The 22,666-nt window shown below is 39.8% G+C and overlaps 1 protein-coding gene across 7 annotated transcripts in view; it reads right to left on the bottom strand.

Annotated features, from left to right (window-relative positions):
• The window catches only part of PCDH1 (protocadherin 1), a 242,701-nt gene that overhangs the window by 49,746 nt on the left and 170,289 nt on the right, over nt 1-22,666 (bottom strand). For all 7 annotated transcript variants that reach the window (XM_056517043.1, XM_056517041.1, XM_056517042.1 and 4 more), the window contains exon 4: nt 2,498-2,717. In XM_056517043.1, the coding sequence (XP_056373018.1) occupies nt 2,498-2,717 (220 nt within the window). The remainder of the gene's footprint in view (nt 1-2,497; nt 2,718-22,666) is intronic.

Genomic DNA, 22,666 nt, shown 5'->3' on the forward strand with positions numbered 1-22,666 from the left:
GGTCTGCGGAAAGCAGGCAGTGCGGACTCCATCTGCTTACATAGAGTCCACATGGATATGAAATTCGGACTCTGGCTATACCTTAATATTTTTATTTTTTTTGCAGACATTGCACTGGTTTGCTGCATCTGATAAGATAGTAAAGATTTTTCACATGTTAGATTACTGTAAAGAGATAGTTACATCACCACCCAACTTCTATGGAAGGCTTTTTTTCTCAAGCCTGCAGATGCTGCAGCATTGCTGTCACCTGCTCCTGAGCTTATCAGACCAGCAGACCTGCTGACATCCTCATCTGAAAGCCCCCTTCATCATCCCCACCATTCCTCTCAGTAGGAACTGCTGATGTCTGATCACGGGAATCCCACCATGATGCCTTAAAATCTCACTACCTTGCCTACCACCACCAGTCCCACTAGTGCTATGCTCGGCCACAGCTTTCACCTCCACAACCTTAGCAGCACACTCCAAAAGGATGACCTAAAATATTCTACATTCAGAACTATTTTAATGTGTATTTATGTTCCAAAACAAATCAACACACTGCTTTGTTCAGCTTGGTTATATAGGTTAGCTTATATGGACTTGTTTTGCAGTCAGAATGCTGGGATTCGTAGTGCACTACCTGGACACATTAATGCAGGTGACAGGAGGTCATTGTCTGTGGTAAGCCCACAGTTCAATGCTTTACTCTGTTTGCTTTTACATTTTATTGTATTTGTGAAGGTTTTCTGGGATCAGTAGGTCCTGCTCTCTCTCAGCTTTCTCTATCCAAAATGACATCTGCCAGGCAGTGCACGGGGCTTTTTTCAGCCTCTTAAACCCACCACTATGCTGTCTCCTGATTGGTCTGCAAGCTGTATTTTACAAATGCAAGCAATGATTGGATTACCTGTGGTCATGTGATCTTGCTGCAAGGTATGCTGGGCTAACCTGACATGTTAGTAGTTTTTCCTCCATTCATTCAGGAGCCAAAACACCATGTTTCTTAATCACTTCTGCTACCATTACCGCTGCTACCCATCCAACATTTTCAGTGAATGAGATGTAAATGTTGTATTGTTCTGGGCTACACTGTGCCCTATAATATCTGTGCACATTGTGGTATAATAGCTCTATTCTATCTTGTAAGAATAGTTAGATAGCAGAAAAGATCCTGTCCTATTTCACCCAGATAAAACAAGGCAAGACATTTGCTGGCTGTACACATGTGTTTCAAGCCTACGGCTGCCGGATATGGTGCTGCCATACCCCATTCAATTTAATGAGCCAAACTAAGTCCACTAAATGACTCCGGTCGGGTCATTTTCAGACGGTATCCGATTTTTGGCCCGGACAACAAATCGGATCCGGCTCATTGAATCAAATGGGGTACGACATGAGTCCGGTAGGCAGTTGAATTTTTTTTAAAAAAAAACTCCTGCCGAATCTGGCTACCAGAAACTAAAAACGTTGCATGAATACACCCTAAGTGAGTTTGACTGGGTTCTAACAGAGTCCATTGACTTAGTGATGCAGTGCACTCTAAGGATATTAAACATGTTTTTAAATCAGCCTTAAATTTTATTTATTAATTTTTTTACATTTTTGCACATGGGAATAGATATAAAACTACTATTATATGATCAGATTTGCAGGGGAAATGTAAGTAATCCACAGATAACAATCACTACATTCCAGGCTAAATCTCACTAATCTTTAGGTATAAAGCCAGGATTACAAATAGACCCCCGTGTGTTATGCCTGATGCGTCCTACTCTTAATTGGGGTGTGGAAGTCCCTGAAGGATCAGTCTTAAATATTAATAAATTAAATTAAATTCATGAATATAAATAAAAATAAAATAAAATAAATTAAATTAAATAAATAAAAATGTAATTAATTTAAATTGAAATTTAATAAAAATATTTATAATTTTTAATAAAAATTTAAAAAAAGGGGGGTTGTGTAAATTGGCAGCTTGGGTGATCACCTTTATAAGCATGCCCATATAGGAGATCTATACCGATAGATGGTGTTTTCTCCAAAATGCTAATTGATTCTGTATAGCAGTGTTCACCAACCAGTGTGCCTCAAGCTGTTGCAAAATACAACTCCGAGCATGCCCGGACAGCCTACGGCTGTCCGGGCATGCTCAGAGTTGTAGTTTTGCAAAAGCTAGAGCCACACTGGTTGGGAATACAAGTCTAGTCTAATGTCAAAAAGTCAAAGGACCTAATTCGCCAACTAACTGTTCACATATGGAATATCTCCTGCCTGATGATATCACTATCCATGCAAAAGCAAAATGATAATGGTTTCGGGCTCGTACTTTCAGATAATTTTCATCCCCCTGCAAAATTTTGAGCCTATATATGGTGCGTGACCGGAGAATAAACCATAGATAGAATGTGTGTGGAAAGACGGAACAAACACTGCCAAAAGCATGATGTCTGGTGATGGGGCAACACTAAACAATGTGAATTGGGTCTTCCTTGTGGTTTCTGTTTCCTCTTACCAGTTTCAGGATGTTCCATCTCACCGATGCTACCATCAGGGGTTGTTCTCTCATAATGGTCTTCTGGGAGAGCCAAAGGCCCTATTCGTGGACCAGAAGATGACTTGCTGCTTGGGGTCTCGGACTCTTCCAGGCCGCTGTCATAGTAGCTGTGCTGAGAGGGGTCCTGGATGTCAGGCGCTTGATTGGATGTTGAAAACGTCACTCGACGATGAGGTAACTGCGGAAGATAAAAGGGAGGTCCTGTTAGAACTCAAATTTCATTTAGATACATTGAAGAGAAAGAGAAAATGAGAACCAAAGTATTCTAAATATACACTGTACTAAAATAATTTATTTCCCCAACTGTAAACATTAACTTCCTACTGTACAGTACAGTATAATCAACGTCTAAATAGAAGATCACTCTATGTACATATAAAAAGAGCGTTAAGTGATGTACTTAAAAAGGGTAACAATTTTCTTCAAATCAAATGGTGTCAGAAAGTTAAACAGATTTGTAAATTGCTTCTATTAAAAAATCGTAATCCTTCCAGTACTTATCAGCTGCTGTATGCTCAACAGGAAGTTGTGTAGTTCATTTCTGTCTGACCACAGTGCTGTCTGCTGCCACCTCTGTCAGGAACTGTCCAGAGCAGGAGAGGTTTGCGATGGGGATTTTCTCCTACTCTTATCAGTTTCTGATATGGACAGAGGTGTCAGCAGAGAGCACTGTGGTCAGACTGGAAAGAACTACACAAATTCCTCTGGAGCATACAACCGCTGATAAGTACTGGAAGGATTAAGATTTTTTTATAGAAGTAATTCACAAATCTGTTTAACTTTCTGGAGCCAGTTCATATGAAAAAAAAAAAATGCTTTCCACCAGAGTACCCCCTAAATTATAATTGATTATTAATACGGGGTAATACGATGCAACAGCATACTACATGTCTTTTTACTGGTCAAACAAATAGAGACTGAACAAAAAACCAAAGAGTTTACATGAGTGACAACAAGGATTAAATTAACTGACATTACCATACTACTTCAAAACCTCCCAACCACAGAGCCATCCAGTTGCACTAGAGACAAACACATACGACAGTACATAACAAAAATTGAAAAAAAATCTCAGTAGCTAGAAAATTTTAATATCAAATTACATATTGATAACATACACATTGTCTTCTGTTAGAAAATGTTCAAGGTTTAAAAGGAAATTTGTCCCCAATGTCACCTGCACTAACCTGTCTGTACCAACAGGTAATGCAGAAGACACTGATGACAACGGTACTTACCTTGTTCAGTTCCATGCAGGGGGATCTCCGGTAATCTCCTCTGTTAGCTTCAGCTCTGGCCTGGATTGGGGCACAAGCGGAGCTTAGTGACATCACCGCTGCTGTTCTCTAGCAGTGGGACCCAGCAGAGAACAGCAGCGGCTTGGGGCAGCGTCACTAAGCTCCACCCGTGCCCTAAGCCGGGCCGGAGCTTAAGCTAATAGAGGAGATTACTGGAGATTCCCTGCATGGAATGGGACAAGGTAAGTACCGTTGTCATCAGTGTCATCTGCACTACCTGTTGGTACTGACAGGTTAGTGCAGGTGACACTGGTGACAGATTTCCTTTAACCCCTTGAGGATGCAACAATTTATTTTTGCATTTTCAATTTTCCACCTACAGACCCATACGAGCCCTTGTTTTTTGCACCATCATTCTTGTTTCCCATTTCCTGTTACTACATTATTTTTGGTGCGAAATTGAAAAAAATTTAAATAAAGTAATCAAAATTAAACTTTTGAGGGGCTTCATTTCTATGAAGTGCACTTTCTGATCCAAGTGTTATTTTTATTCTGTAGGTCAATTCAATTACAATGATACCCAATTTAGTTAGTTTTTGCTAAATTTTACTACTTTTAAAAAATAACTTAAGAAAATGAGGATGCTTATACAGGCTTCCCATATAATGAGAGCACCGATTCGACGACTTGGAGGCAGATAGGGACCGTCTGGCTGTGGTCATAACTGATCAGGACCATATCTTCTGGTCCTGATCAGCCCCCACAACACACCAGCACCAGTATTTTGCCATGAATACAAAGTTAAAAATGAGTATTTTTGACCATTTATAGTATAATGCATGTTGACAATGCAGACAACGGCAAGATCATTGGCTCTAGACCCCATTCACACAATGAATCCAAAGTGAACCATAATGAATGTTTGTAACAATAAGCGGCCAGAGAAAAAAAATGAGAAAATGTTTGTTTGTGAAAATGAATCATGGGACCCTCACCAATTATGGAAACTTACTGGAATCCTAACAATACCTCAAAGTAATCACAATAATTCTGTTTACATATAACTGGATACACAATACAGCGCCACAAAATGTGCCCGTTGACCAGAGGCCTCTGTGTGTAGTATACCTACATCTAGATGTTAGGTATTGAAGAGATCTAAAAATTTAGAGATCAACCACACTTTTTTCAAACAATTTTGTGTCATACAGATTTGGGGACTGTATTGTATATTACTATTATTGTGCCATATTATAAGTATTTTGTACTGTAGTTTTATTTATGTCTGCATTATTTGGACACTACATGGCTATATGTTGACATTATATGAAAAGAACAATAAAAAAGAGTTGACTGTGTCCAGCAAATATCTTTTTTTGCCATGGCCGCTAATAACCTTGATCCAGCCCAACATGTACCTTTACATCCAAAATAGCAAATGTTAGGTGTTATGGAGTCCATAGCCATAGGACTGGTCCAACTTCGTTATTTTGGCTGATTATCCTACATATATGGTGGAGTACGGACCCTTCCTCTTAGGTAATGTCAGGAGGAAAGTAGGGTTGTGCATGTTGAATTTCAACACTGGATTTATTTGTCGAACTAAAAGTGCATAATCTGGGTAAGAGCATTACTCGCAGCGCAATCTTTTTCATGAAAAGTGCAGAGGAATAAAGAGACGGCAACTCACCAAATCTTCGTGACTTCTTTATTTGACCGACTTATTCACATCTTAATGGGGGAGGTATGTCTCCCCCTGTTAAGTTGTGAATACGTCAGTCAAATAAAGTAGAAGTCATGAAGATTTGGTGAGTTGCCGTCTCTTTATTCCTCTGCATTAATGGATTTGTCATGACAAACTTTACAGACAGAGCACCACTATACTTCTGCAACTATATAGCACACATCACTCATAGAAGTCGACTAGTGGCAGTGCCGAATAGTACAGTGACCCCCCCCCCGACCTACGATGGCCCAGACATATGATAATTTCAACATACAATGGCCTCTCAGAGGCCATCGCATGTTGAAGGCAGCATCAACATACAATGCTTTTGTATGTCGGGGCCATCGCATAAAAAGCTATCCGGCAGCTCAGACTGCTTCAGCTGCCGCCGGATAGCCATTTAAGGTGCCCTGTGTGGTCCGGTGATTATCACTTACATGTCCCCGGCACTCTGGACCATCCTCTTCGGGATCCCCTGCATCACCGTCGCTCTCGATTATTGCCATAACGTCGCTGCGCACGCTGTCCCGTCATCCAATAGGAGCGGTGTGCATAGTGACGTGATGACGGCGATAAGGAACGATGATCCCGGAAAGAGGAGACTGTCTGGAGCGGCGGGGATACCATGGGGACGCGGCGACAGCGATGGAGGGCGACAGTCCAGAGCGGCAGGGACAGGTGAGTATACCTTCCTATATTTAACATTGCATGGATCCCTCAACATATGATGGTTTCAACAAACAACCACTGTACTTATCTTGTGTTGGTTTCTCATCAAAAGACCTGCCCTATTATAAGGTAAAAGGGTTATCCAGGAATAAAAAAAATTATAAATCAGTAATATCTTCTTTCAAAGACCTCTCTCTGTGTCTCCAGGCTCGGTGTGGTTTTGCAGCTCATTTCCAATGAAGTGAATGGAACCAAGTTGTAATTACTCACCCAAAGTGGAGACCGGGAGCAGTCTTTGAAAGTAGGCCTGTTTTTTGATTCCTGGATAACCCCTTTAATTAAATTCCAAAAGAAGGAAGCCTACATGTTTCAGGTCTTTCAGGTCAGTAAAACCTGAAACATGTAGGTTTGTATGCTCTGTCTACTGGAACTTTTCTACAGTGAAGAATTACCTTTTATCACATATGCTGCTGAACACTCCTGTGAAATCCCCCCCCCCCCCCTCCTATTTCAGCTGGTTTAGCAACCGGTTAGCTTGTGTGTGTGGACATTGAGGCTGCCTATTCCTCCTCTGTGTTATAATTCAATTAAGTGCAGTCAACCACCATTGGTGTTGTTCCATAAGGTTATAAAAACTGAAGCCAATACAACCACCAAATCCCTAACCAGGGATCACTAGTACCCTTTTAATCAATCCTCACTGTAAAACTTAACTTTTATTAATTACTAGCTGAGTACCCGGCGTTGCCCGGTTTTTCCTTCCTAATCCTTGTTGGGGAGGAAAATCAACAAAAGGAGGAAGCTTTTGACTTCATATCCCATCCTCATTTATTATTGTCATATCCCAACCTCATATCACGTCCTCATATCCAGACCTCATATCCAGTCATCATATATCGACCTCATATCCTGACCTCCTATCCCATCCTCCTATCTCGACCTCATATCCCGACCTCCTATCCAGTCCTCATATCCTGTCCTTATGTCCCATCCTCATATCCTGTCCTCAGGTGGGACTGATTTGTGATGAAGATATTGTAAGCTGAAAACAGAAGGGGACGTGGCTTTGTGGGACTGGGCATGATTTGCAAACCAGACCGATGCACAAAAAGGGTAGATAATAAAAGGGTGGAGTTTAAAATGTGGGTGTGTCTTTGTGAGATGGGGTGTGGCTTGCAAGCCGGACTGACCCATTCACAAGGAGATGCAGAACTTGTGGAGTAAGGTACTGGAAGTCCCATATACTTGCATGGGACTTTAAACAAAAACCCATCTTTTATATAAGGGTGTAGGTAAGAGTTAATTTAACTGTCATTTTTATTTCGCATATAAGTAATATGTGTACCAGGTATAGTTGAAATATATCCAGCCCTCTGGAAGTTATGTGGGGAAATACATTTCCCATTGATTTGCATGGGACTTTAAACAAAAACCCAGACCCTCACAAATGGGGGTAGTTAAGGGTTAAATTAACTATCCTATATTTTAAGTGGACATATATAACATGTGACCGAAATATCTCCAGCCGTTTGGAAGTTATGCAGTAACATATATTTCCCATAGACTTGTATGGGACTTTAAACAAAAACCCAGACCCTGGCAAATGGGGGTGAGTAAGGGTTAAATCACCTATCCTATGTTTGTTGTTGACATATAAGTAACATGTGTGCCAAGTTTCATGTTAATATCTTTAGCCGTTTGGACGTGATGCTGGAACATACACACATTGGCCCTCATTTACTAAAAGTGGAGTGTAGTTTTCTTTGTGGGTTTTAATCCCCTACAATTTATTTTCCACGGTATTTACTAAGGTTTCCCTACATTTTCCACTTTCCCTACACTTTGGTTTTCCTCATCTCAAATCCACCACATTTTATGTGGAAACCTGTAAATATGTTGGTTTTTTTTTGTGAAAAGGTCAGGAACACGCCCCTTTCCCCTGGGTTTCTTAGCAAAATGGAGAGTTAGTCTGTGTTTTTTCAATTCTGGCGCAGACATTTTCATTATTATTATTATTATTATAAAATCTAATGACTAGTAATCATTACAACATATGTGTATTAAAAACACCAATGCCGCTAACGTAACACTGATAACTGTCAAACAATGGGATAATAAACGGTGTGTTACAGTATCCCTGGCCTCCACATAGTAAGTGGCTACAGTCTTACAAATTATTGTATACACACTGGCAACAACAGGCTTTAAAGGACACATAGCACCCCCTGACATGTTTCGCTCCTCAGAGCTTCACCAGAGGTCCGGGCTATTGACCGCTAATAAACTGAAGCCTCAACGCAAGGCACAATTAGTTTACACTTGATCTCTGTGTGTAGTCACCAAGTCCAGTTCCTCAAATAGATTCTTCCATTCCTAAAAAAGAACTAGATTACTTTATATATTATTATCTTAAGTAAACTAAATGCACACTGGTGAGACCAGGCCCATTTTGCCCAGCAATATATGAGAATCTATAAAACATACAGGGCTGCGTGGTTCCCCATATGGTACCAGCCTGGGATTTTTGGATGAAGCAGTTAAATATTTCACAACACTCTGTTAAAGCCTCGATTTAAACACATTGACAAACTCGCTAAAGCCGAGCTGCATTTAGATTCTGAAAATAAATAAATAAAAACCACGACATCAATAACACTTTCGAGATTACAGACAAATCCGAGTCCCCTGAAGTCTCCGTATTCGAATGCCCGCTATATTCCAGGCGCTGGCCATTTGTCTATGGCGGAGATGATACCTGTATTAAGTAACAGATGTTTATGGATATTCACAGATGCCTGCTTTCACAATGGCATGGAAGCTTTCCTCAATTGGCTGCCTCATGTTTACAGATAAAAGCTTTCAAGACATAAGTGTTTCTGCAAGCCTGGATATCGTAAACATCAGTTAGCCAATAAAAGGTCAGCGTGCACCGCTTGCAAAAAAAATAAAAAATAATATTTTATATAATTTGAGTTCCACTGCAGTCGAATAGTACAGGAGCAAGCATTCAGATTATTAAAAGGCAGCAGGATGGGGGTGGACGGAGATAAAAAAAAAAAAAAAAAGTCCTAACATTTTAGCCGAAGACTATGTTCTCAGAACTGTAGACCTCTAGCTGTTGAAAAACTACAACTCCAATGTTTGGAGTTGTAGTTTTGCAACAGCTAGAGATCCACAGTTTGGAGACTACTGGTCTATACCATTCACATTCCCTATGACATGCCTGGAGTTCTAGTTTAGCAACATCTAGAGGACCACAGTTTGGAGACCAATGGTTTATACCATTCATATACCCTATGGGCATGCACAGAGTTCTAGTTTTGCAACAACTGGTGGTCCACAATTTGGGGATTCCTGGTCTTTACTATTCACAATCCCTACGGGCATGTCTGGAGTTCTAGTTTTGCAACTGGAGGTCCAAAGTTTGAACACTGCCCTAAGAGTTCACAGGTAGTATTTTGGTCAACAAAATACAGAAACAATTGGTAAATTTCTTTATAGTGGCTGTGGTGGTTTGGGCAACAAATCTGGACCAAAACTGTGTGTAAACCCTATCTCAGGGTATGTTTGAGAATGCATATTTTGCCAAAACTCTGTGGCAAATTGGAAGCAAAGTCCATATCATGTTGATACGATATGAAAATAATTGCCATGGCTGGTTTTGTAATCTGCTGTGGAATAAAACACCAAATAAAAAGGGGATAATACACCTAATAAAAATACCAACACCGATACATTTTTTTTGGAAAAAAAACACCACAAAAACTGCACCTTGGGAGTCCAAAAAATAAATAAATTGCCAAACAAAAAGTTGTATGTAGCCCCAGGATAGGGGATAAGTGTTTCATCATGGGGGGTCCGACTGCTGGGAACCCCCACAATCTCCTGTCCGGCACCCTTGCTCTCTCCATGCATAGATTACTGTCAACCAGGGAACAAAGCTGTGGCCGACATGCCCCTCCATGTATCTCTAAGGATAAGATGTACCGAAATACCCCTTTAATGTGCTTTTAATTCTCTCAGTAATCTGGCCATTTCTGTATCATTTAAACAAATTGGCTTTAAGGATCAGTCTAATAAAGTTTTCCTTTAAATCTATTCTGCATTATACATTATATGTTCTACCTTTATGACAGTTCTGCTACATCCACTGTTGAGATTTGGACATAATGGTGCCCAAGAAGAAACTGCTAACATTAAAGCTTGAAGGTGTTGCTTCCTAGATACACCGCCATTACCATTATAGAAAGCACTAGGCTGTAGGACAATGGCATAAGCAGAAAATGCAATGTCACAAGAACGGCTGGGTTTTAGTATAGTGCTTGTGTAAGCAAAGTTAATGATATATAGTGATCTAGTGACACAAGCAACTGATAAGCCGGTGTTAATTCACCAGGTGTCAATAAGTGTATACATGTATAAAGGGTTACACAGCGGTCACTAAATCAATAGGGACTGAGACATGTGTAACACAAAGATAAGTTGATCAAATCTACTTCAGCCACCAATGACGCCTACATCGAGGTGAGTTCATTTCTTTATATCTGGATTCCAGAGAACAATGTTTTCCCCAATTAGACGATCAAGCCAGGAATTCATTATCCGAGTGCTCGATACAGCTCGGCTTTTACATGCAGAGATCAGTAACAGGAATGGAGCAATTTTTTTTACCCAACAAAAATCATTCTCCCAAAATTATTGTCAATAAATGAGGCAGATGTTTAAGAGGGATATGCCAGCAATGCCTAAACTGGAGAGGGTTAGGCATTGCTGGCATATCCCTCTTTTACGCGCCTTAACCAAGTTTCTACTATGATGGATATCTGATACTTTAGGTGAAGTCCTTCAGTAAGGGATGTCAGGAAGTGTTCTATGTGGTAGAAGAAAAACCTATAAGAGCCTCCTCTATATAAACTTGCAAGAACAAGATTAAATTAAATGCTATTTAAAAGGGGCATTATATAAAGAGGGACCCTACTTCTAAAGCGATCAGTCAGAGTCTGAGAGAATGACTGAATCTTATTGCAATAACACATTTAATCTGTATAATAGCTGGGTAGACAGATATGAAATGTAAACACGTGTTTTGTCTTTCTGGAAGACACTAATAGCTTATTACATAAGGATAACTTTATATATTACTTTAGTATTCATTTTCCCTCTAAGCAGTTTAGATGGGATGCAAAAAATATTTAATGAGTATGATAGGAGTGTAAGGATTCTCTTTAGAGATACATGGTCTAGAATTTCCTAGAGAGATTCTCTTGAAGCTTAAAGAGCTCTTGTAGAGGATCTATGGCGTAACAATTTTCAAATTTATCTCAGAAGTCTCCGAGGACCCCTGACAAGATTGTATGTGAGCAGGAAAAACAAGATCAAGGCAGACAACCCAAGAGGAACAGTACAACAGTATACCGCCTCAAGGAAACCTCCATTTAAGGAAATTGCCTTTTTTTTTCTTACAATGTTAAGATGAGATAAATTGCTTGGCACTACAGACAGGCAACTAGCCCAAATAATTCAGATGAAGTTATTTTGTGGTAAATGGAACAGTTCTTTCACTCAACAGATATGTGGGGGGGGGGGGGGGAGAACAATTTGCCAACCAACCTGTAAAAACTACTTAAAATATATATTATTCTAAAACATTTAACGAAAAGCTCATTCTGTTTTTATACAACTTTATTTGGTCATCACAACAAGCCATTTTTGCTTTTAAAGCTGACCCACAGTACTGCAAACTCATGGCAAAAAGTTGAGTTTGCCAAATGAAGTTGACCATTCATGACAGACATTCGTGGAATGTGCTGAATCAACTAGGGTGAGCCATGATTTTTTTGTTAGCAGCTCTTCAATCTGGATTAAAGATGGTTGGTCCTGAACTGGAAAACAAAAATTATGTATAACAAAATATATATATATATATATATATATATATATATATATATATATATATATATATATATATATATATATATATATAGAACCTAATAAAAAAAAAAAAAAAAAATAGTTTTAGGGTCCAGTTTTTGAGCTGTAAACCAGCCATGTGTGGGCCATTTTACAAAAATGGAACAAAATATTGTGTGTGAACATAACCTAGTCGTTAGTTTTCTATATTAAAAGAAAGAACAAAAACTTTTTTTTATGGATATCATACCATACATGGAATTGGTTTGTGTTTTTTTCTTAGACAATAAATATAATGTGTAGCCTTTGTCCCAGACAACTAAGAAAAATTTGTGAATTTTTCTTCCCAATTCTTGTCTTTTTTTAATTTTATTTTTTTATATAAAGTAAAGATTTATTTAAAGGTTTTGATCAAACAATACAAGGCAAAAATAACATGGAAGTAAATGATAGAAGATGCCACCAGACTCAGGGCCAGCTCTGCCTATAGGAAAAATAGGCAGCCACCTAGAGCGCCCTCTTGATGGGGGCGCCGCTCTGCTTGCCACAAGAAAGTTAGACAATCAGCATCCAAACCACTCACTCAGACAGCAGCGCAAGGAGGAGGTTTGTTACAGTGTGTTACCCCAGTAGAAAGCTAATTACATGAGGATGGGGCTTGTTACAGTTTGTCACCCCAGTAGTAAGGTGGGGCATATCAAAGGGCAGGCCAATGGGTGGAGTCAAGGGGGCAGCAAAATTAGCTTTTGCCTAGAGTGACAAAGATCCTTGCACCAGCCCTGACCAAACTGGTAATAAAACACAAGTAAGGCCAACTGGAAGAAAAAGGGAAGCATTATACAGTGGTAGGAAGAAATAATGTCCCAAATGACATATCAAAAAGGTAAAAAAAAAAATATTACACATACTTAATAAAATCAGAAACACTCCAGAGGGGGAATTAAGCAACAATCGGGGTCTTGTATATTTTTATATGTTTATATTGTTAGCCTTGATGTGCCCTACAGTGGCTACTACAGGTAAAATGTAGTATTACATGCAGCCATTAAAATGATTGATCGCCTATTTAATACAAAGGGCAGCTTTAGTATGCCAGAGCAAAAATAGCTGTTTGACTCACAGATGTCGTTTCCAAAGAGAGAACATCCCCTTACGATTTCTTACCAAGAAGGATCCAATTCATAGGAACAGAAAACTAATTATAATTAAACTGATCAATGCACCTAGAATAAAAGTAACATCGAGGAATGGATGCTGTATAGCCCGACATCATGCAGAGTGGAGTAACCATAATGATATAGATGTTAAGTTCTGTAGAGACATTGAAAATGCAATTTCCTTCGGCAAATCACTAGTTCATAATATTTCACTGGCACAATATATCTCGGCAAAATGAGACTTTTGAAAATATTTCCCTTTGATTAAAAAGAATGCCCAAAATGCTGCATCTTTTTTCCCGATGACAAGATTTATGCGTAGCTATTTTTCAAGTAGCACATTCGGATTAATACAAGTAGAGCCCGCGAAGAGGTGAATCCACAAGTAAATTAACTCTGTTCATTGAGGTGGAACATTGAAGGAATATTTCTATACTTACTGTAAACTCTTCTCTATGAGAAGCATCGGCAGAATGCTAAATTATAATAACTATATTAATTTGTTTCTTTCTGAGCATCTCCGCTCTTCCCTTTGATGGTCGAGATTTACTAATCATTTTATTTCCAGCACATTGGGCAAAAATTAGATTACAAAAGTTTTCATTCCATCACGTTCGTCGGAGTGATGACTTAAGGCAGGTGCAGGCATTTATCATCACAAAAGGATAAAGGTAAAGGGGAAAAAAAAGGTTAAATTCGGTCAACTGTGCATAATTTAATTTCCTCCAAAATGACCTAAAAAGCAATATTACAAGTAAAAAAAAACATCAGCATCAGTCTACCATAGATAAACAGAAGAGTCGTAAACTGGTTTACTAGAAATAGGAATAGTAAGCTACAAAGTTGCACATTAGTCACTTTATGTTAAACACACACTGAGATAGTATTGACGGATGGGAAATTACTTTCTTCAGGTCAGTGATCCTTAGTGACGGGTCACTAACTCGCTCAACATTGGTCACTTTGGCTTTGTTGGCTACTAACAAAAGAGCACAAGTTCTCACACATTCCATAGAATTGTACTTTTGACCAAAGTTTTTTTTTTTCTTATAGAGATCCCTTGCCTGAATGGTTAATAGAGTAATATTAACTGTTGTCGGTCCTGGTGAAAGGTTTGTGTATCCTTAAAACAACTTTGTGAGTAACTCTTAAAAATTGTTAAGAGTAGACAAAGCCCAGTAAAGTTCTTTACAGATCACCGTGTAAAGAATTACTACTAATGGTAGACAAATCAGACATGAAGGTGTGTATCTTAACCAGCATTATATGGCTCATAAATGATAACTTAATAACAAGTGCATTTTTGGGATTCCAAAAGGGGGCCAATAGTTATAAGGGTTGTAGAGTTAAAAACAATAAATTATTATTTAACGCTTTTTAAAGATATAACTTCTCCATATTTTCTTGTAGTATTGGAAGTCCGTAAACCATTAGCCTAGCTGGTAATAACAATGGTTATATGAGTGTCAGTCTAGAGTTAGATTACTTTATTTGGACATTCTCAATATGAAGTCCCACCCCAATTGTTTTACCAGTATTAAGGTCTATCCACACCTTGGTTGGTGTTTGTGGGTGGAAAAGATGTAATAGTGCTTGGATAGATCTAAAGTGTACCTGCCACGATCAGGATACATTTAAACAACTCACACAATCTTGTAGCCAGAGACTGATGAGATCAGGAAACGGAATTCCGGAAGCCCCATACAAGTTTATGGGACTTCTGGCATTATGACTCGCATTGGTCAGTACATTTAAACCTAGCCATGGCTCATTGTGAAAGTGCCCCTTTAAAAGGCAGCCTGTCATAATTTTTACGGTGCCTGAACCACGAGTCATCAAAGTGGTCCCAATGACTTCCCTCTGCCCCACCAGTCTTGACTTCCCTCTGCCCCTTTTCCTGAGTGATCTATTAATCATGGCAAGTGGAATGGGCTAAAGCCACTGGAGATCACCCTGATGACTCGTGATTCAGGCAGCATAAAAAATGATTAAAGGCTCCCTTTAAACAAAGCACTGCTACAGTCCGCATAAGGTGCTATACAGATAACTGTATCTAAGCCATCCTGATGCCTTGCCCAACTGGGCATGTTCATTCTACTACAACTAATGTGTTGCTCTTATATCCAACAACCAACCAATAACCAAGATATTTTCTGACTCTTACAAATCCAGGATTCTAAGTACCAAAATCACTAATTTATCTTCTACAGTCAGTCTAAAAGTTTATATCAATTATCCAGCATCCTAATAAGTCTAACATACCCGGACAAGCTTCACATATGTCAGGTGGTCCAAAGCTGCCCTGGATGAGAAGGCTAAATGCAACAAGCTGGATCTGTTGTTCCCAGTTTTCCCATCTGGTACTACAATGGTTGAAATGGGGCTTGGTGCCAGACCTATAGACAATTTAGCATACTAATAATTTAGCTTGGTTGCTCCAGATGAAAAAAAACACTACAACATTTATGATCTGGCACACGCAAGTTGGATGCCCAGACATATGTGAACCATGCCTTAAGAGAAAGACTATATTGGTTTTGGACCATATATTCTGTAGATACAAGGGCTTCAGTGAGTTATGGGTCAAGAGTAAAGCCTGGATCGATATGTATTCAAAAAGTAGAGTCAGGCTAATAGCGACCTAATAAAATCCTACAATAGACGCCATGTATTTGTCTATAAAATATTGCGCTTCTGTGTTCACAAATGGACTGGAGAAATGCTGGCTTTCACTGAAGACCTAGACTAAAAAAGACAAATCGGTAGAGTTAAACTATCAGATTTTCCTTCAGGAGGAGTGCGATGAATTTTTCATTTATCAATGTCATTATCGGTATTCGTCATAAGGAATGGAGTGAAAACAGAAGAACCCGCTATGTTTTCTTCATTACACGCTGCTTTGTTAATCATCTGCAAAGTTATAGTGATCAGGGCTGAGATATTATGCAGTTGCTTGAAAAATTCACTCATAAGTGACTGTATGTGCATCAATTTTTATTTGAGGTCTCCTGGGGGCTAAGATGATGAAGTATGTGATCAAGATGAAAATGGCAAAGTCAGGGCAATTTGTTCAAAGAGATTTATTGGACCAAGTATGTGAAACCACACTTTAAATCCATTCCCTGCCACAGGGGCCTGCGATGCACTGCTACACTGAGCAGTACAGAGGGAAGAGAGGGGACTTATCTGCCGTGCGGAACCGTTTCTTCGCCTGAAAACCACCGTCGCAATTACAAATTAGAGATTACAAATCAGAATTATAGACTATGTTACAATAACAGAATTTCATTGCGATGCCACTCGGATCATTAACGTGACTCATGAAAGTAACAAGCAAATGGTTACATTTATGCTAATCTACTATTTCCTATATTGGTGATGCTTCATATTTACAACCTTAAACTGAGTTATTCAGGTTTTCTTAACTTTTTACTATCATGACTGTGATGCCAAGTTATGTCTGACTGTTGCCCCGTCATTTCCCAGGTTCCTGTTTGGCTTGAGACCACAGCTGATCACACCAGACCTGGGGGGACCATGACATCACAAAAAGGGGGTCGATCCACCCCATACATGTAAGGAAAGTAAAGCATTTAAGACATAACTTGCCATCACAGTCACAATGAAAAGTTAAGAAAACCTGGATAACCACTTTAAGATGCAGGCTAAACTATAAAAAAATATTTGGTTCTGTTCATACTGATCTCATTGTGCATAAAACATTATATAATACATAAAATAAGATTTAAAAAAAACCTTAGACTAAGCAGAGGTCGTCCAACAATTAAAAGGGTTATCCAGCTGATTTTTTAAAAAAACTGCTACACACCTGTCCTAAAAGGGGTACTCTGCCCTAGATATCTTATCCCCTATCCAAAGGATAGGGGGTAAGATGTCTGATTGTGGGGGTCCCACCGCTGGGGACCCCCGCAATCTCCCTGCTGCACCCAGCATTTCATTAGAATGTCTGGTGAAGTGCCGGAGGCTCGTGAAGTCACGAGCAGGGCACGGCCATGACGTCACAAGCCTCCGCCACTGCACCCGATGCTCTAAACGAAAACAGCAGGGAGATCACGGCGGTCTCCAGCTGTGGGACCCCTGTGATCGGACATCTTATGCCCTTTTCTTTAGCCCCCTCCCATAGACTTGCATTGAGGGGGCATGGCCGTGATGTCACGGGAGGGGCATGGTCGTAACGTCACGAGCCTCCACCTAGCATCGCCAGTCATCCAAGCACGGGATGTCTGGGATGCCGCAGCTGAGATCGCTGGGGGGGGGGGGGGGGTCCCGCCGCTGGGATAGGGGATAAGATGTCTAGGGGCGGAGTACCCTTTTAAGGTTGTGTGCGGTATTGCAGATCAGTTTAATTGAAGTGAATGGTACTGCCGAAAATCATCGAAGAAGTCCTAAATCAGGTGTTTTAGAACAGAGAAAACAGCATAGCACGCAGAGTACTGAGTGGAAGCCTCCAACCTAAAGAGATTACTATAAAAAACCGAGGTGGCTGGTTTATCAAGTTACACAAGAGATCTAGTAAAAGCATAAATTACATACAAAAGCTAGTGACAACATGGAGACAGAATGTTAAAAGGCATTCCAACGATTATTCTTTCAGACCATGAAATGAAAGCACCGACTGCTCATGATGGGCCCTTGCTCAAGGTGGAATTACAGTCTCTGTACTACATACTAGCAAAATAATCATTTTATGGGCTATTTTATTTTTATTTTTTAGAAAAAAAAAAGAAAAATAGTTCAGCATCCTGGACAATGGCAGCTTTCCCATTTGATTCCTACCTTTATAAAAGGAGGCTCAGACTTCCGCATGCTAACATACTTAACCACAGCCAGTGACACGGATTTAATGGAACCTTGTGACCCAGAACGGAATCTCTCTTTCTTATGTAAACAGCTTTACTTTCAGTCTAGGAGCTCAGCCCCTGTGAGACAGAGTCAGGGATGGGTAATGAGAGAGTAGAATGTAGGAGGAGGTGTGCCAAGATGCCCCATATTGTTCTACCTCGCGATTACAATGGTACCAATGTTATTTCATTTCATTATACATAGTTATTTTCTTACTCGAGACTACCACATGCATGACAATTATAATACAAGTTCCTGACCTATAGAGCTTACAGTCTAATCTTTGCATGTAGGTAAATCAATTAAAAATAAGCAATTTTGTCTGCTTCACAGGACAATATACTTTGCTGTACACCAACTCCCCATACAAATCGCATTACCAAGGTGGCAGACAAAACATACATGCAAAATATACTCTACTTATTCATTGTGCTGCACAATGACCATCCCAAATTCCAAAAAAAAGATCAACCACTTTCAGAAGACACACATATTGGGCTAGCCATAGCCAGTTATTGTTATATTGTGTATGCACTGCGCATGAGGTTGTCGACTCCATAAGAAATAACAGCTGCATGGGAAAAGTCAGTCTACTGTCAGCCAAGATGAGAAAAGCAGACGGGTGAGTGACAAATCCCACGTTGATTGATCTCGTAGAAAATAATGGAAAATGTTTCCACGACAAAGTCAGTTATGTAGTTCTTGCCACGAACCCTGATAAGAGTGGGATGAACCAATCACGTGCCATAGAGGGCGACCAGACAACCTCAGATGTATCTGCTCCCAGAAAATTGAGATCAGTAATTTATTTTTTCTGCGGCCAGTTCAAACCACTACACATTCTCTGGTCCTATAAGTCTTGCACACTTTAGTTTTGCACTTAAATATTCTGTTCTCCTCTTTGCATGCACAAACCGTGTCAAACAAAGCCTTAGTCTTAAAGTGAGATAGGGAGAAAGCAAGAGAGACAGGGGCGCTCCTTGAGTAATATTTCAGGGCTGTGAGGACCCTATTACCTCACCACAGGTGTGCACTCGCCTACAATAGAGTTGTGCCTCAGCACAACCCCTCGAAGTACAACTCTATTGTCTGCATGTGTATGTATACATATATATCATATATGCTGCTGTACTACAAACACCACTCGATACGCCCAAGGTTGCGGATCACCATACAGATGCAATATCAAGCAAAACACTGTTTTTGTTTTTTTTGAGCCACTGCAGTAGGCTTCCTTCATTTAGTTACCACAAAGGCTTTTACAGTTAAAGGGGTATTCCAGGCAAACACTTTTTATATTTATCAACTTGCTCCAGAAAGTTAAACAGATTTGTAAATTACTTCTGTTAAAAAATCTTAATCCTTTCAGTACTTATGAGCTTCTGAAGTTAAGGTTGTTCTTTTCTGTCTAAGTCCTCTCTGATGACACCTGTCTCGGGAAACGCCCAGTTTAGAAGCAAATCCCCATTGCAAACCTCTTCTAAACTGGGCATTTCCCGAGACAGGTGTCATCAGAGAGCACTTAGACAGAAAAGAACAACCTTAACTTCAGAAGCTCATAAGTACTGAAAGGATTAAGATTTTTTAATAGAAGTAATTTACAAATCTGTGTAACTTTCTGGAGCCAGTTGATATATATAAAAAAGTTTTTGCCTGGAATACCCCTTTAACAGTTTATTAGAACAACTCAATGCATTTCAGCACTAATCTGTGCCTTCCTCAGGTCAGTGTAAAAACACCTTTCAGTGTGGGCAATGTGGCTTTTGTTTCTGCAGAGTTGTTCCAATAACTGTTCAAGTCTTTGTGATAACTGAACTGAAGTAAACTTACAACAGTGCCTCAAAAAACAAAACAAACCTGCTTTTTGCTGCTCCGTTAGTCCTAAAGTGTACTTCATAGGGACATTCCAAAACTTTTAATTGGTCAAGGCTTCAGCGCTGAGACCCCTACAGATCAGCAGGAAGAAGTTAGGAGAAGTGTGCACTTAAAAGTTTACTAACCGACTGGCAGTGATCTCTTGTCCAGCTTCTCTGGACCACCCCATAGATTTATAATGGGGCAGGGGGCACAAGACGGAGATCACGGCAAGCTGGGAAAGTGATAGGAACAATAGGTAACTTTTCCTAGAGGTGATGAAATGATTAGGCACAAATTAGACTCTGGATTCCAGCACATCAAAATTGTTTGTGGACTTCAAACACCTGTGATTCCTTTTGGGTTCATCTCGTCCCTGCTCCTGTACAATGAGTGGCCCAGAGGTAAGTGGTAATGCCATATGATGTACAGATTCCACTAACTGGGATTGCTGGACGGGGTGCTTAGCACCCCTCTCTGTTGAGCAATGTTCGTGTACAGGAGCAGGAACAACAGGGGAACTTCTGAATCGGGATCTGAATCAGAAACAACTATAAACAGTCAAATTTGCCAAATCAGACCTGAAACTAATCTCAGGAGGTTTGCCCATCTCTACCTATGTCAAACCTATGTTGTTGGTGGTAAGTCAAGAATGATCTAAATCAATTTATGCCCATATGGCTTGCTTACAGAGTACCAGTACCCAAACCTTTAATATATTGTTCTATTGTAATTATAATTATAAGACACTTTGCTATTTACTTTCTGTTAAAACCTTTATATGTTTTTAATGTGACAGAAAAAAATGGCCACTAGGTGGCTCTGTTCTGTTCCCTGCAGCAAGTCAAATAGTTAATTTGGTCTCCACTAGGCCTGGCAGAAGTGCGTGCGGAGCATGGCAAGGCACAGCTCACACAGGCTTCAGTGACATTGAGCCTGCTGGGGACTGCCCACTTTCTCCTGCTGGGAGCTCACATGATGTGAACAAGGGGAAAGGTATGATACAGTGCTTTTTAAAGCTCTTAAATTATTTAAGGGCAGGAGGGGTGTTAGAAGTAGTTAGGGAACATAATCTGAGTTAGTTTATAAAATATGGTTTGATGACAGGTACTGTAAAGTTTTTTTTTTTTTTTTTTCTCCCCTACCAGCACAGATAATTGGGATTCGGCTCTGCAGCCTCAAAGAGGCCCAACATGGTTGTAAAATGGGCAAGAATGGAATGGAACCACACACAGTGGCCCTGATTTACTAAGAGTGGAGAGTCATTTTCTTTGTGGGTTTTAATTCCCCACATTTTTTTCCCACCGTATTTACTAAGGTTTTCTTACATTTTGTACTTTTCCTTACATTTTGCTTTTTCTTTTTACACATGCTCTGATCTGTCGGGTTTTCCTTTGCTCAAATCCATCACATTTTCTGTGGAAACTTTAGTAAATATGTTGGGTTTTTGTGAAAATGTTGGGGACATGCCCCTTTTTCAGTGGTCACACCCACTTTCCCCGATGGCCATGCCCCTTTTTTGAGTTCTCTCAGTAAAATGAAGATGTCTTTGAATGAAATGTCTTTTTTTTCAATTCTGGCACAATACGCCAGAATCTGGCGCAAACAAAACATGTCAGGTTTACAATAGTAAATCAGGGCCAGTGACTTCAAAGGTGTCTTGGAAGGTGTAGGCTAGCGCCATAAAAGTTTTCAAAGTTTTACTGTATAGCATAGTCTGTCCTAAAAAGTAATTTTTGTACTATACCAATAGTCTAGTCCCACAAGCACAAGATCTAATGTGCTGGTAATCTTCAGTAGCGTTACGATTCTCTCCAAGGAGCAGAAGCCTTGGGGAATGGAAGTGTACATGACATGTGCGAAGACTGTATGACTGCAAGCAAGAATAAATGCTCTTGTTGCTATATATACTGCCACAAACAGCCAGACTATAGGATTGCTGGTGTGTGACCTGTATATCTCAGATAATCATTTCTCCACTAACATTCCCTGGGGTGAGTGTCACCGGTTCACCGAGAGATTGTTCTCCTCTCACAGCGGAGGTATGAACGGGTTTCATACGGGTCAATTAATTATGAATTTAATTCCTTGGGATCCCGCTGGAATTGAAGACCATTCAATAATCTCCAAACGTGTTACAAATAAAACAATAGCAATTATAGGAGAGAAGGAGGAAGATGGAGAGATGCTAAGAGCGAGAAGGAACGATGAAACAGGCAGAGAAGATAAACTGCATCCCCGATTAGGCTTTATGCCGTAATGAGAGCGGAAATTATGAACGCACCAGTGGCTGATGGACTAAATTGGCCAAGATAATGAATGGGAATGGATGGTTTCAAGGTGGCCTTGTATCTAGACCCAGAGGGAAAAACTAAATTATATATGTAACTACATACCAGTCGAATGTAAGTTGCCCAATGCATCATCGATGTTGCTGTGTTGAGAATTTGTTTTTAAAACATAAGTTTGCCCCCCACCATTTTTTACCACCGATACAGAAGGTAAACAAATAAGTAAATATTTACTTTATGGACTAATAGTAATAGTTACAACTGATTATGCAGGTCAAAGCTGGTAGGTAAAGGATACTTTTATACTTTAAGGGTACGTTCACATGTACAGGATCTGCTGCTTATTTTGTGCAGCTGATTTTGCTAGCCATTAACTTCAATATTTGCTGAATGACCACCCAGAAAAGACGAATATAGCA

Source organism: Hyla sarda, chromosome 4 (genome assembly GCF_029499605.1).
Source record: "Hyla sarda isolate aHylSar1 chromosome 4, aHylSar1.hap1, whole genome shotgun sequence".
In the NCBI taxonomy this organism is placed as follows: Eukaryota; Metazoa; Chordata; class Amphibia; order Anura; family Hylidae; genus Hyla; species Hyla sarda.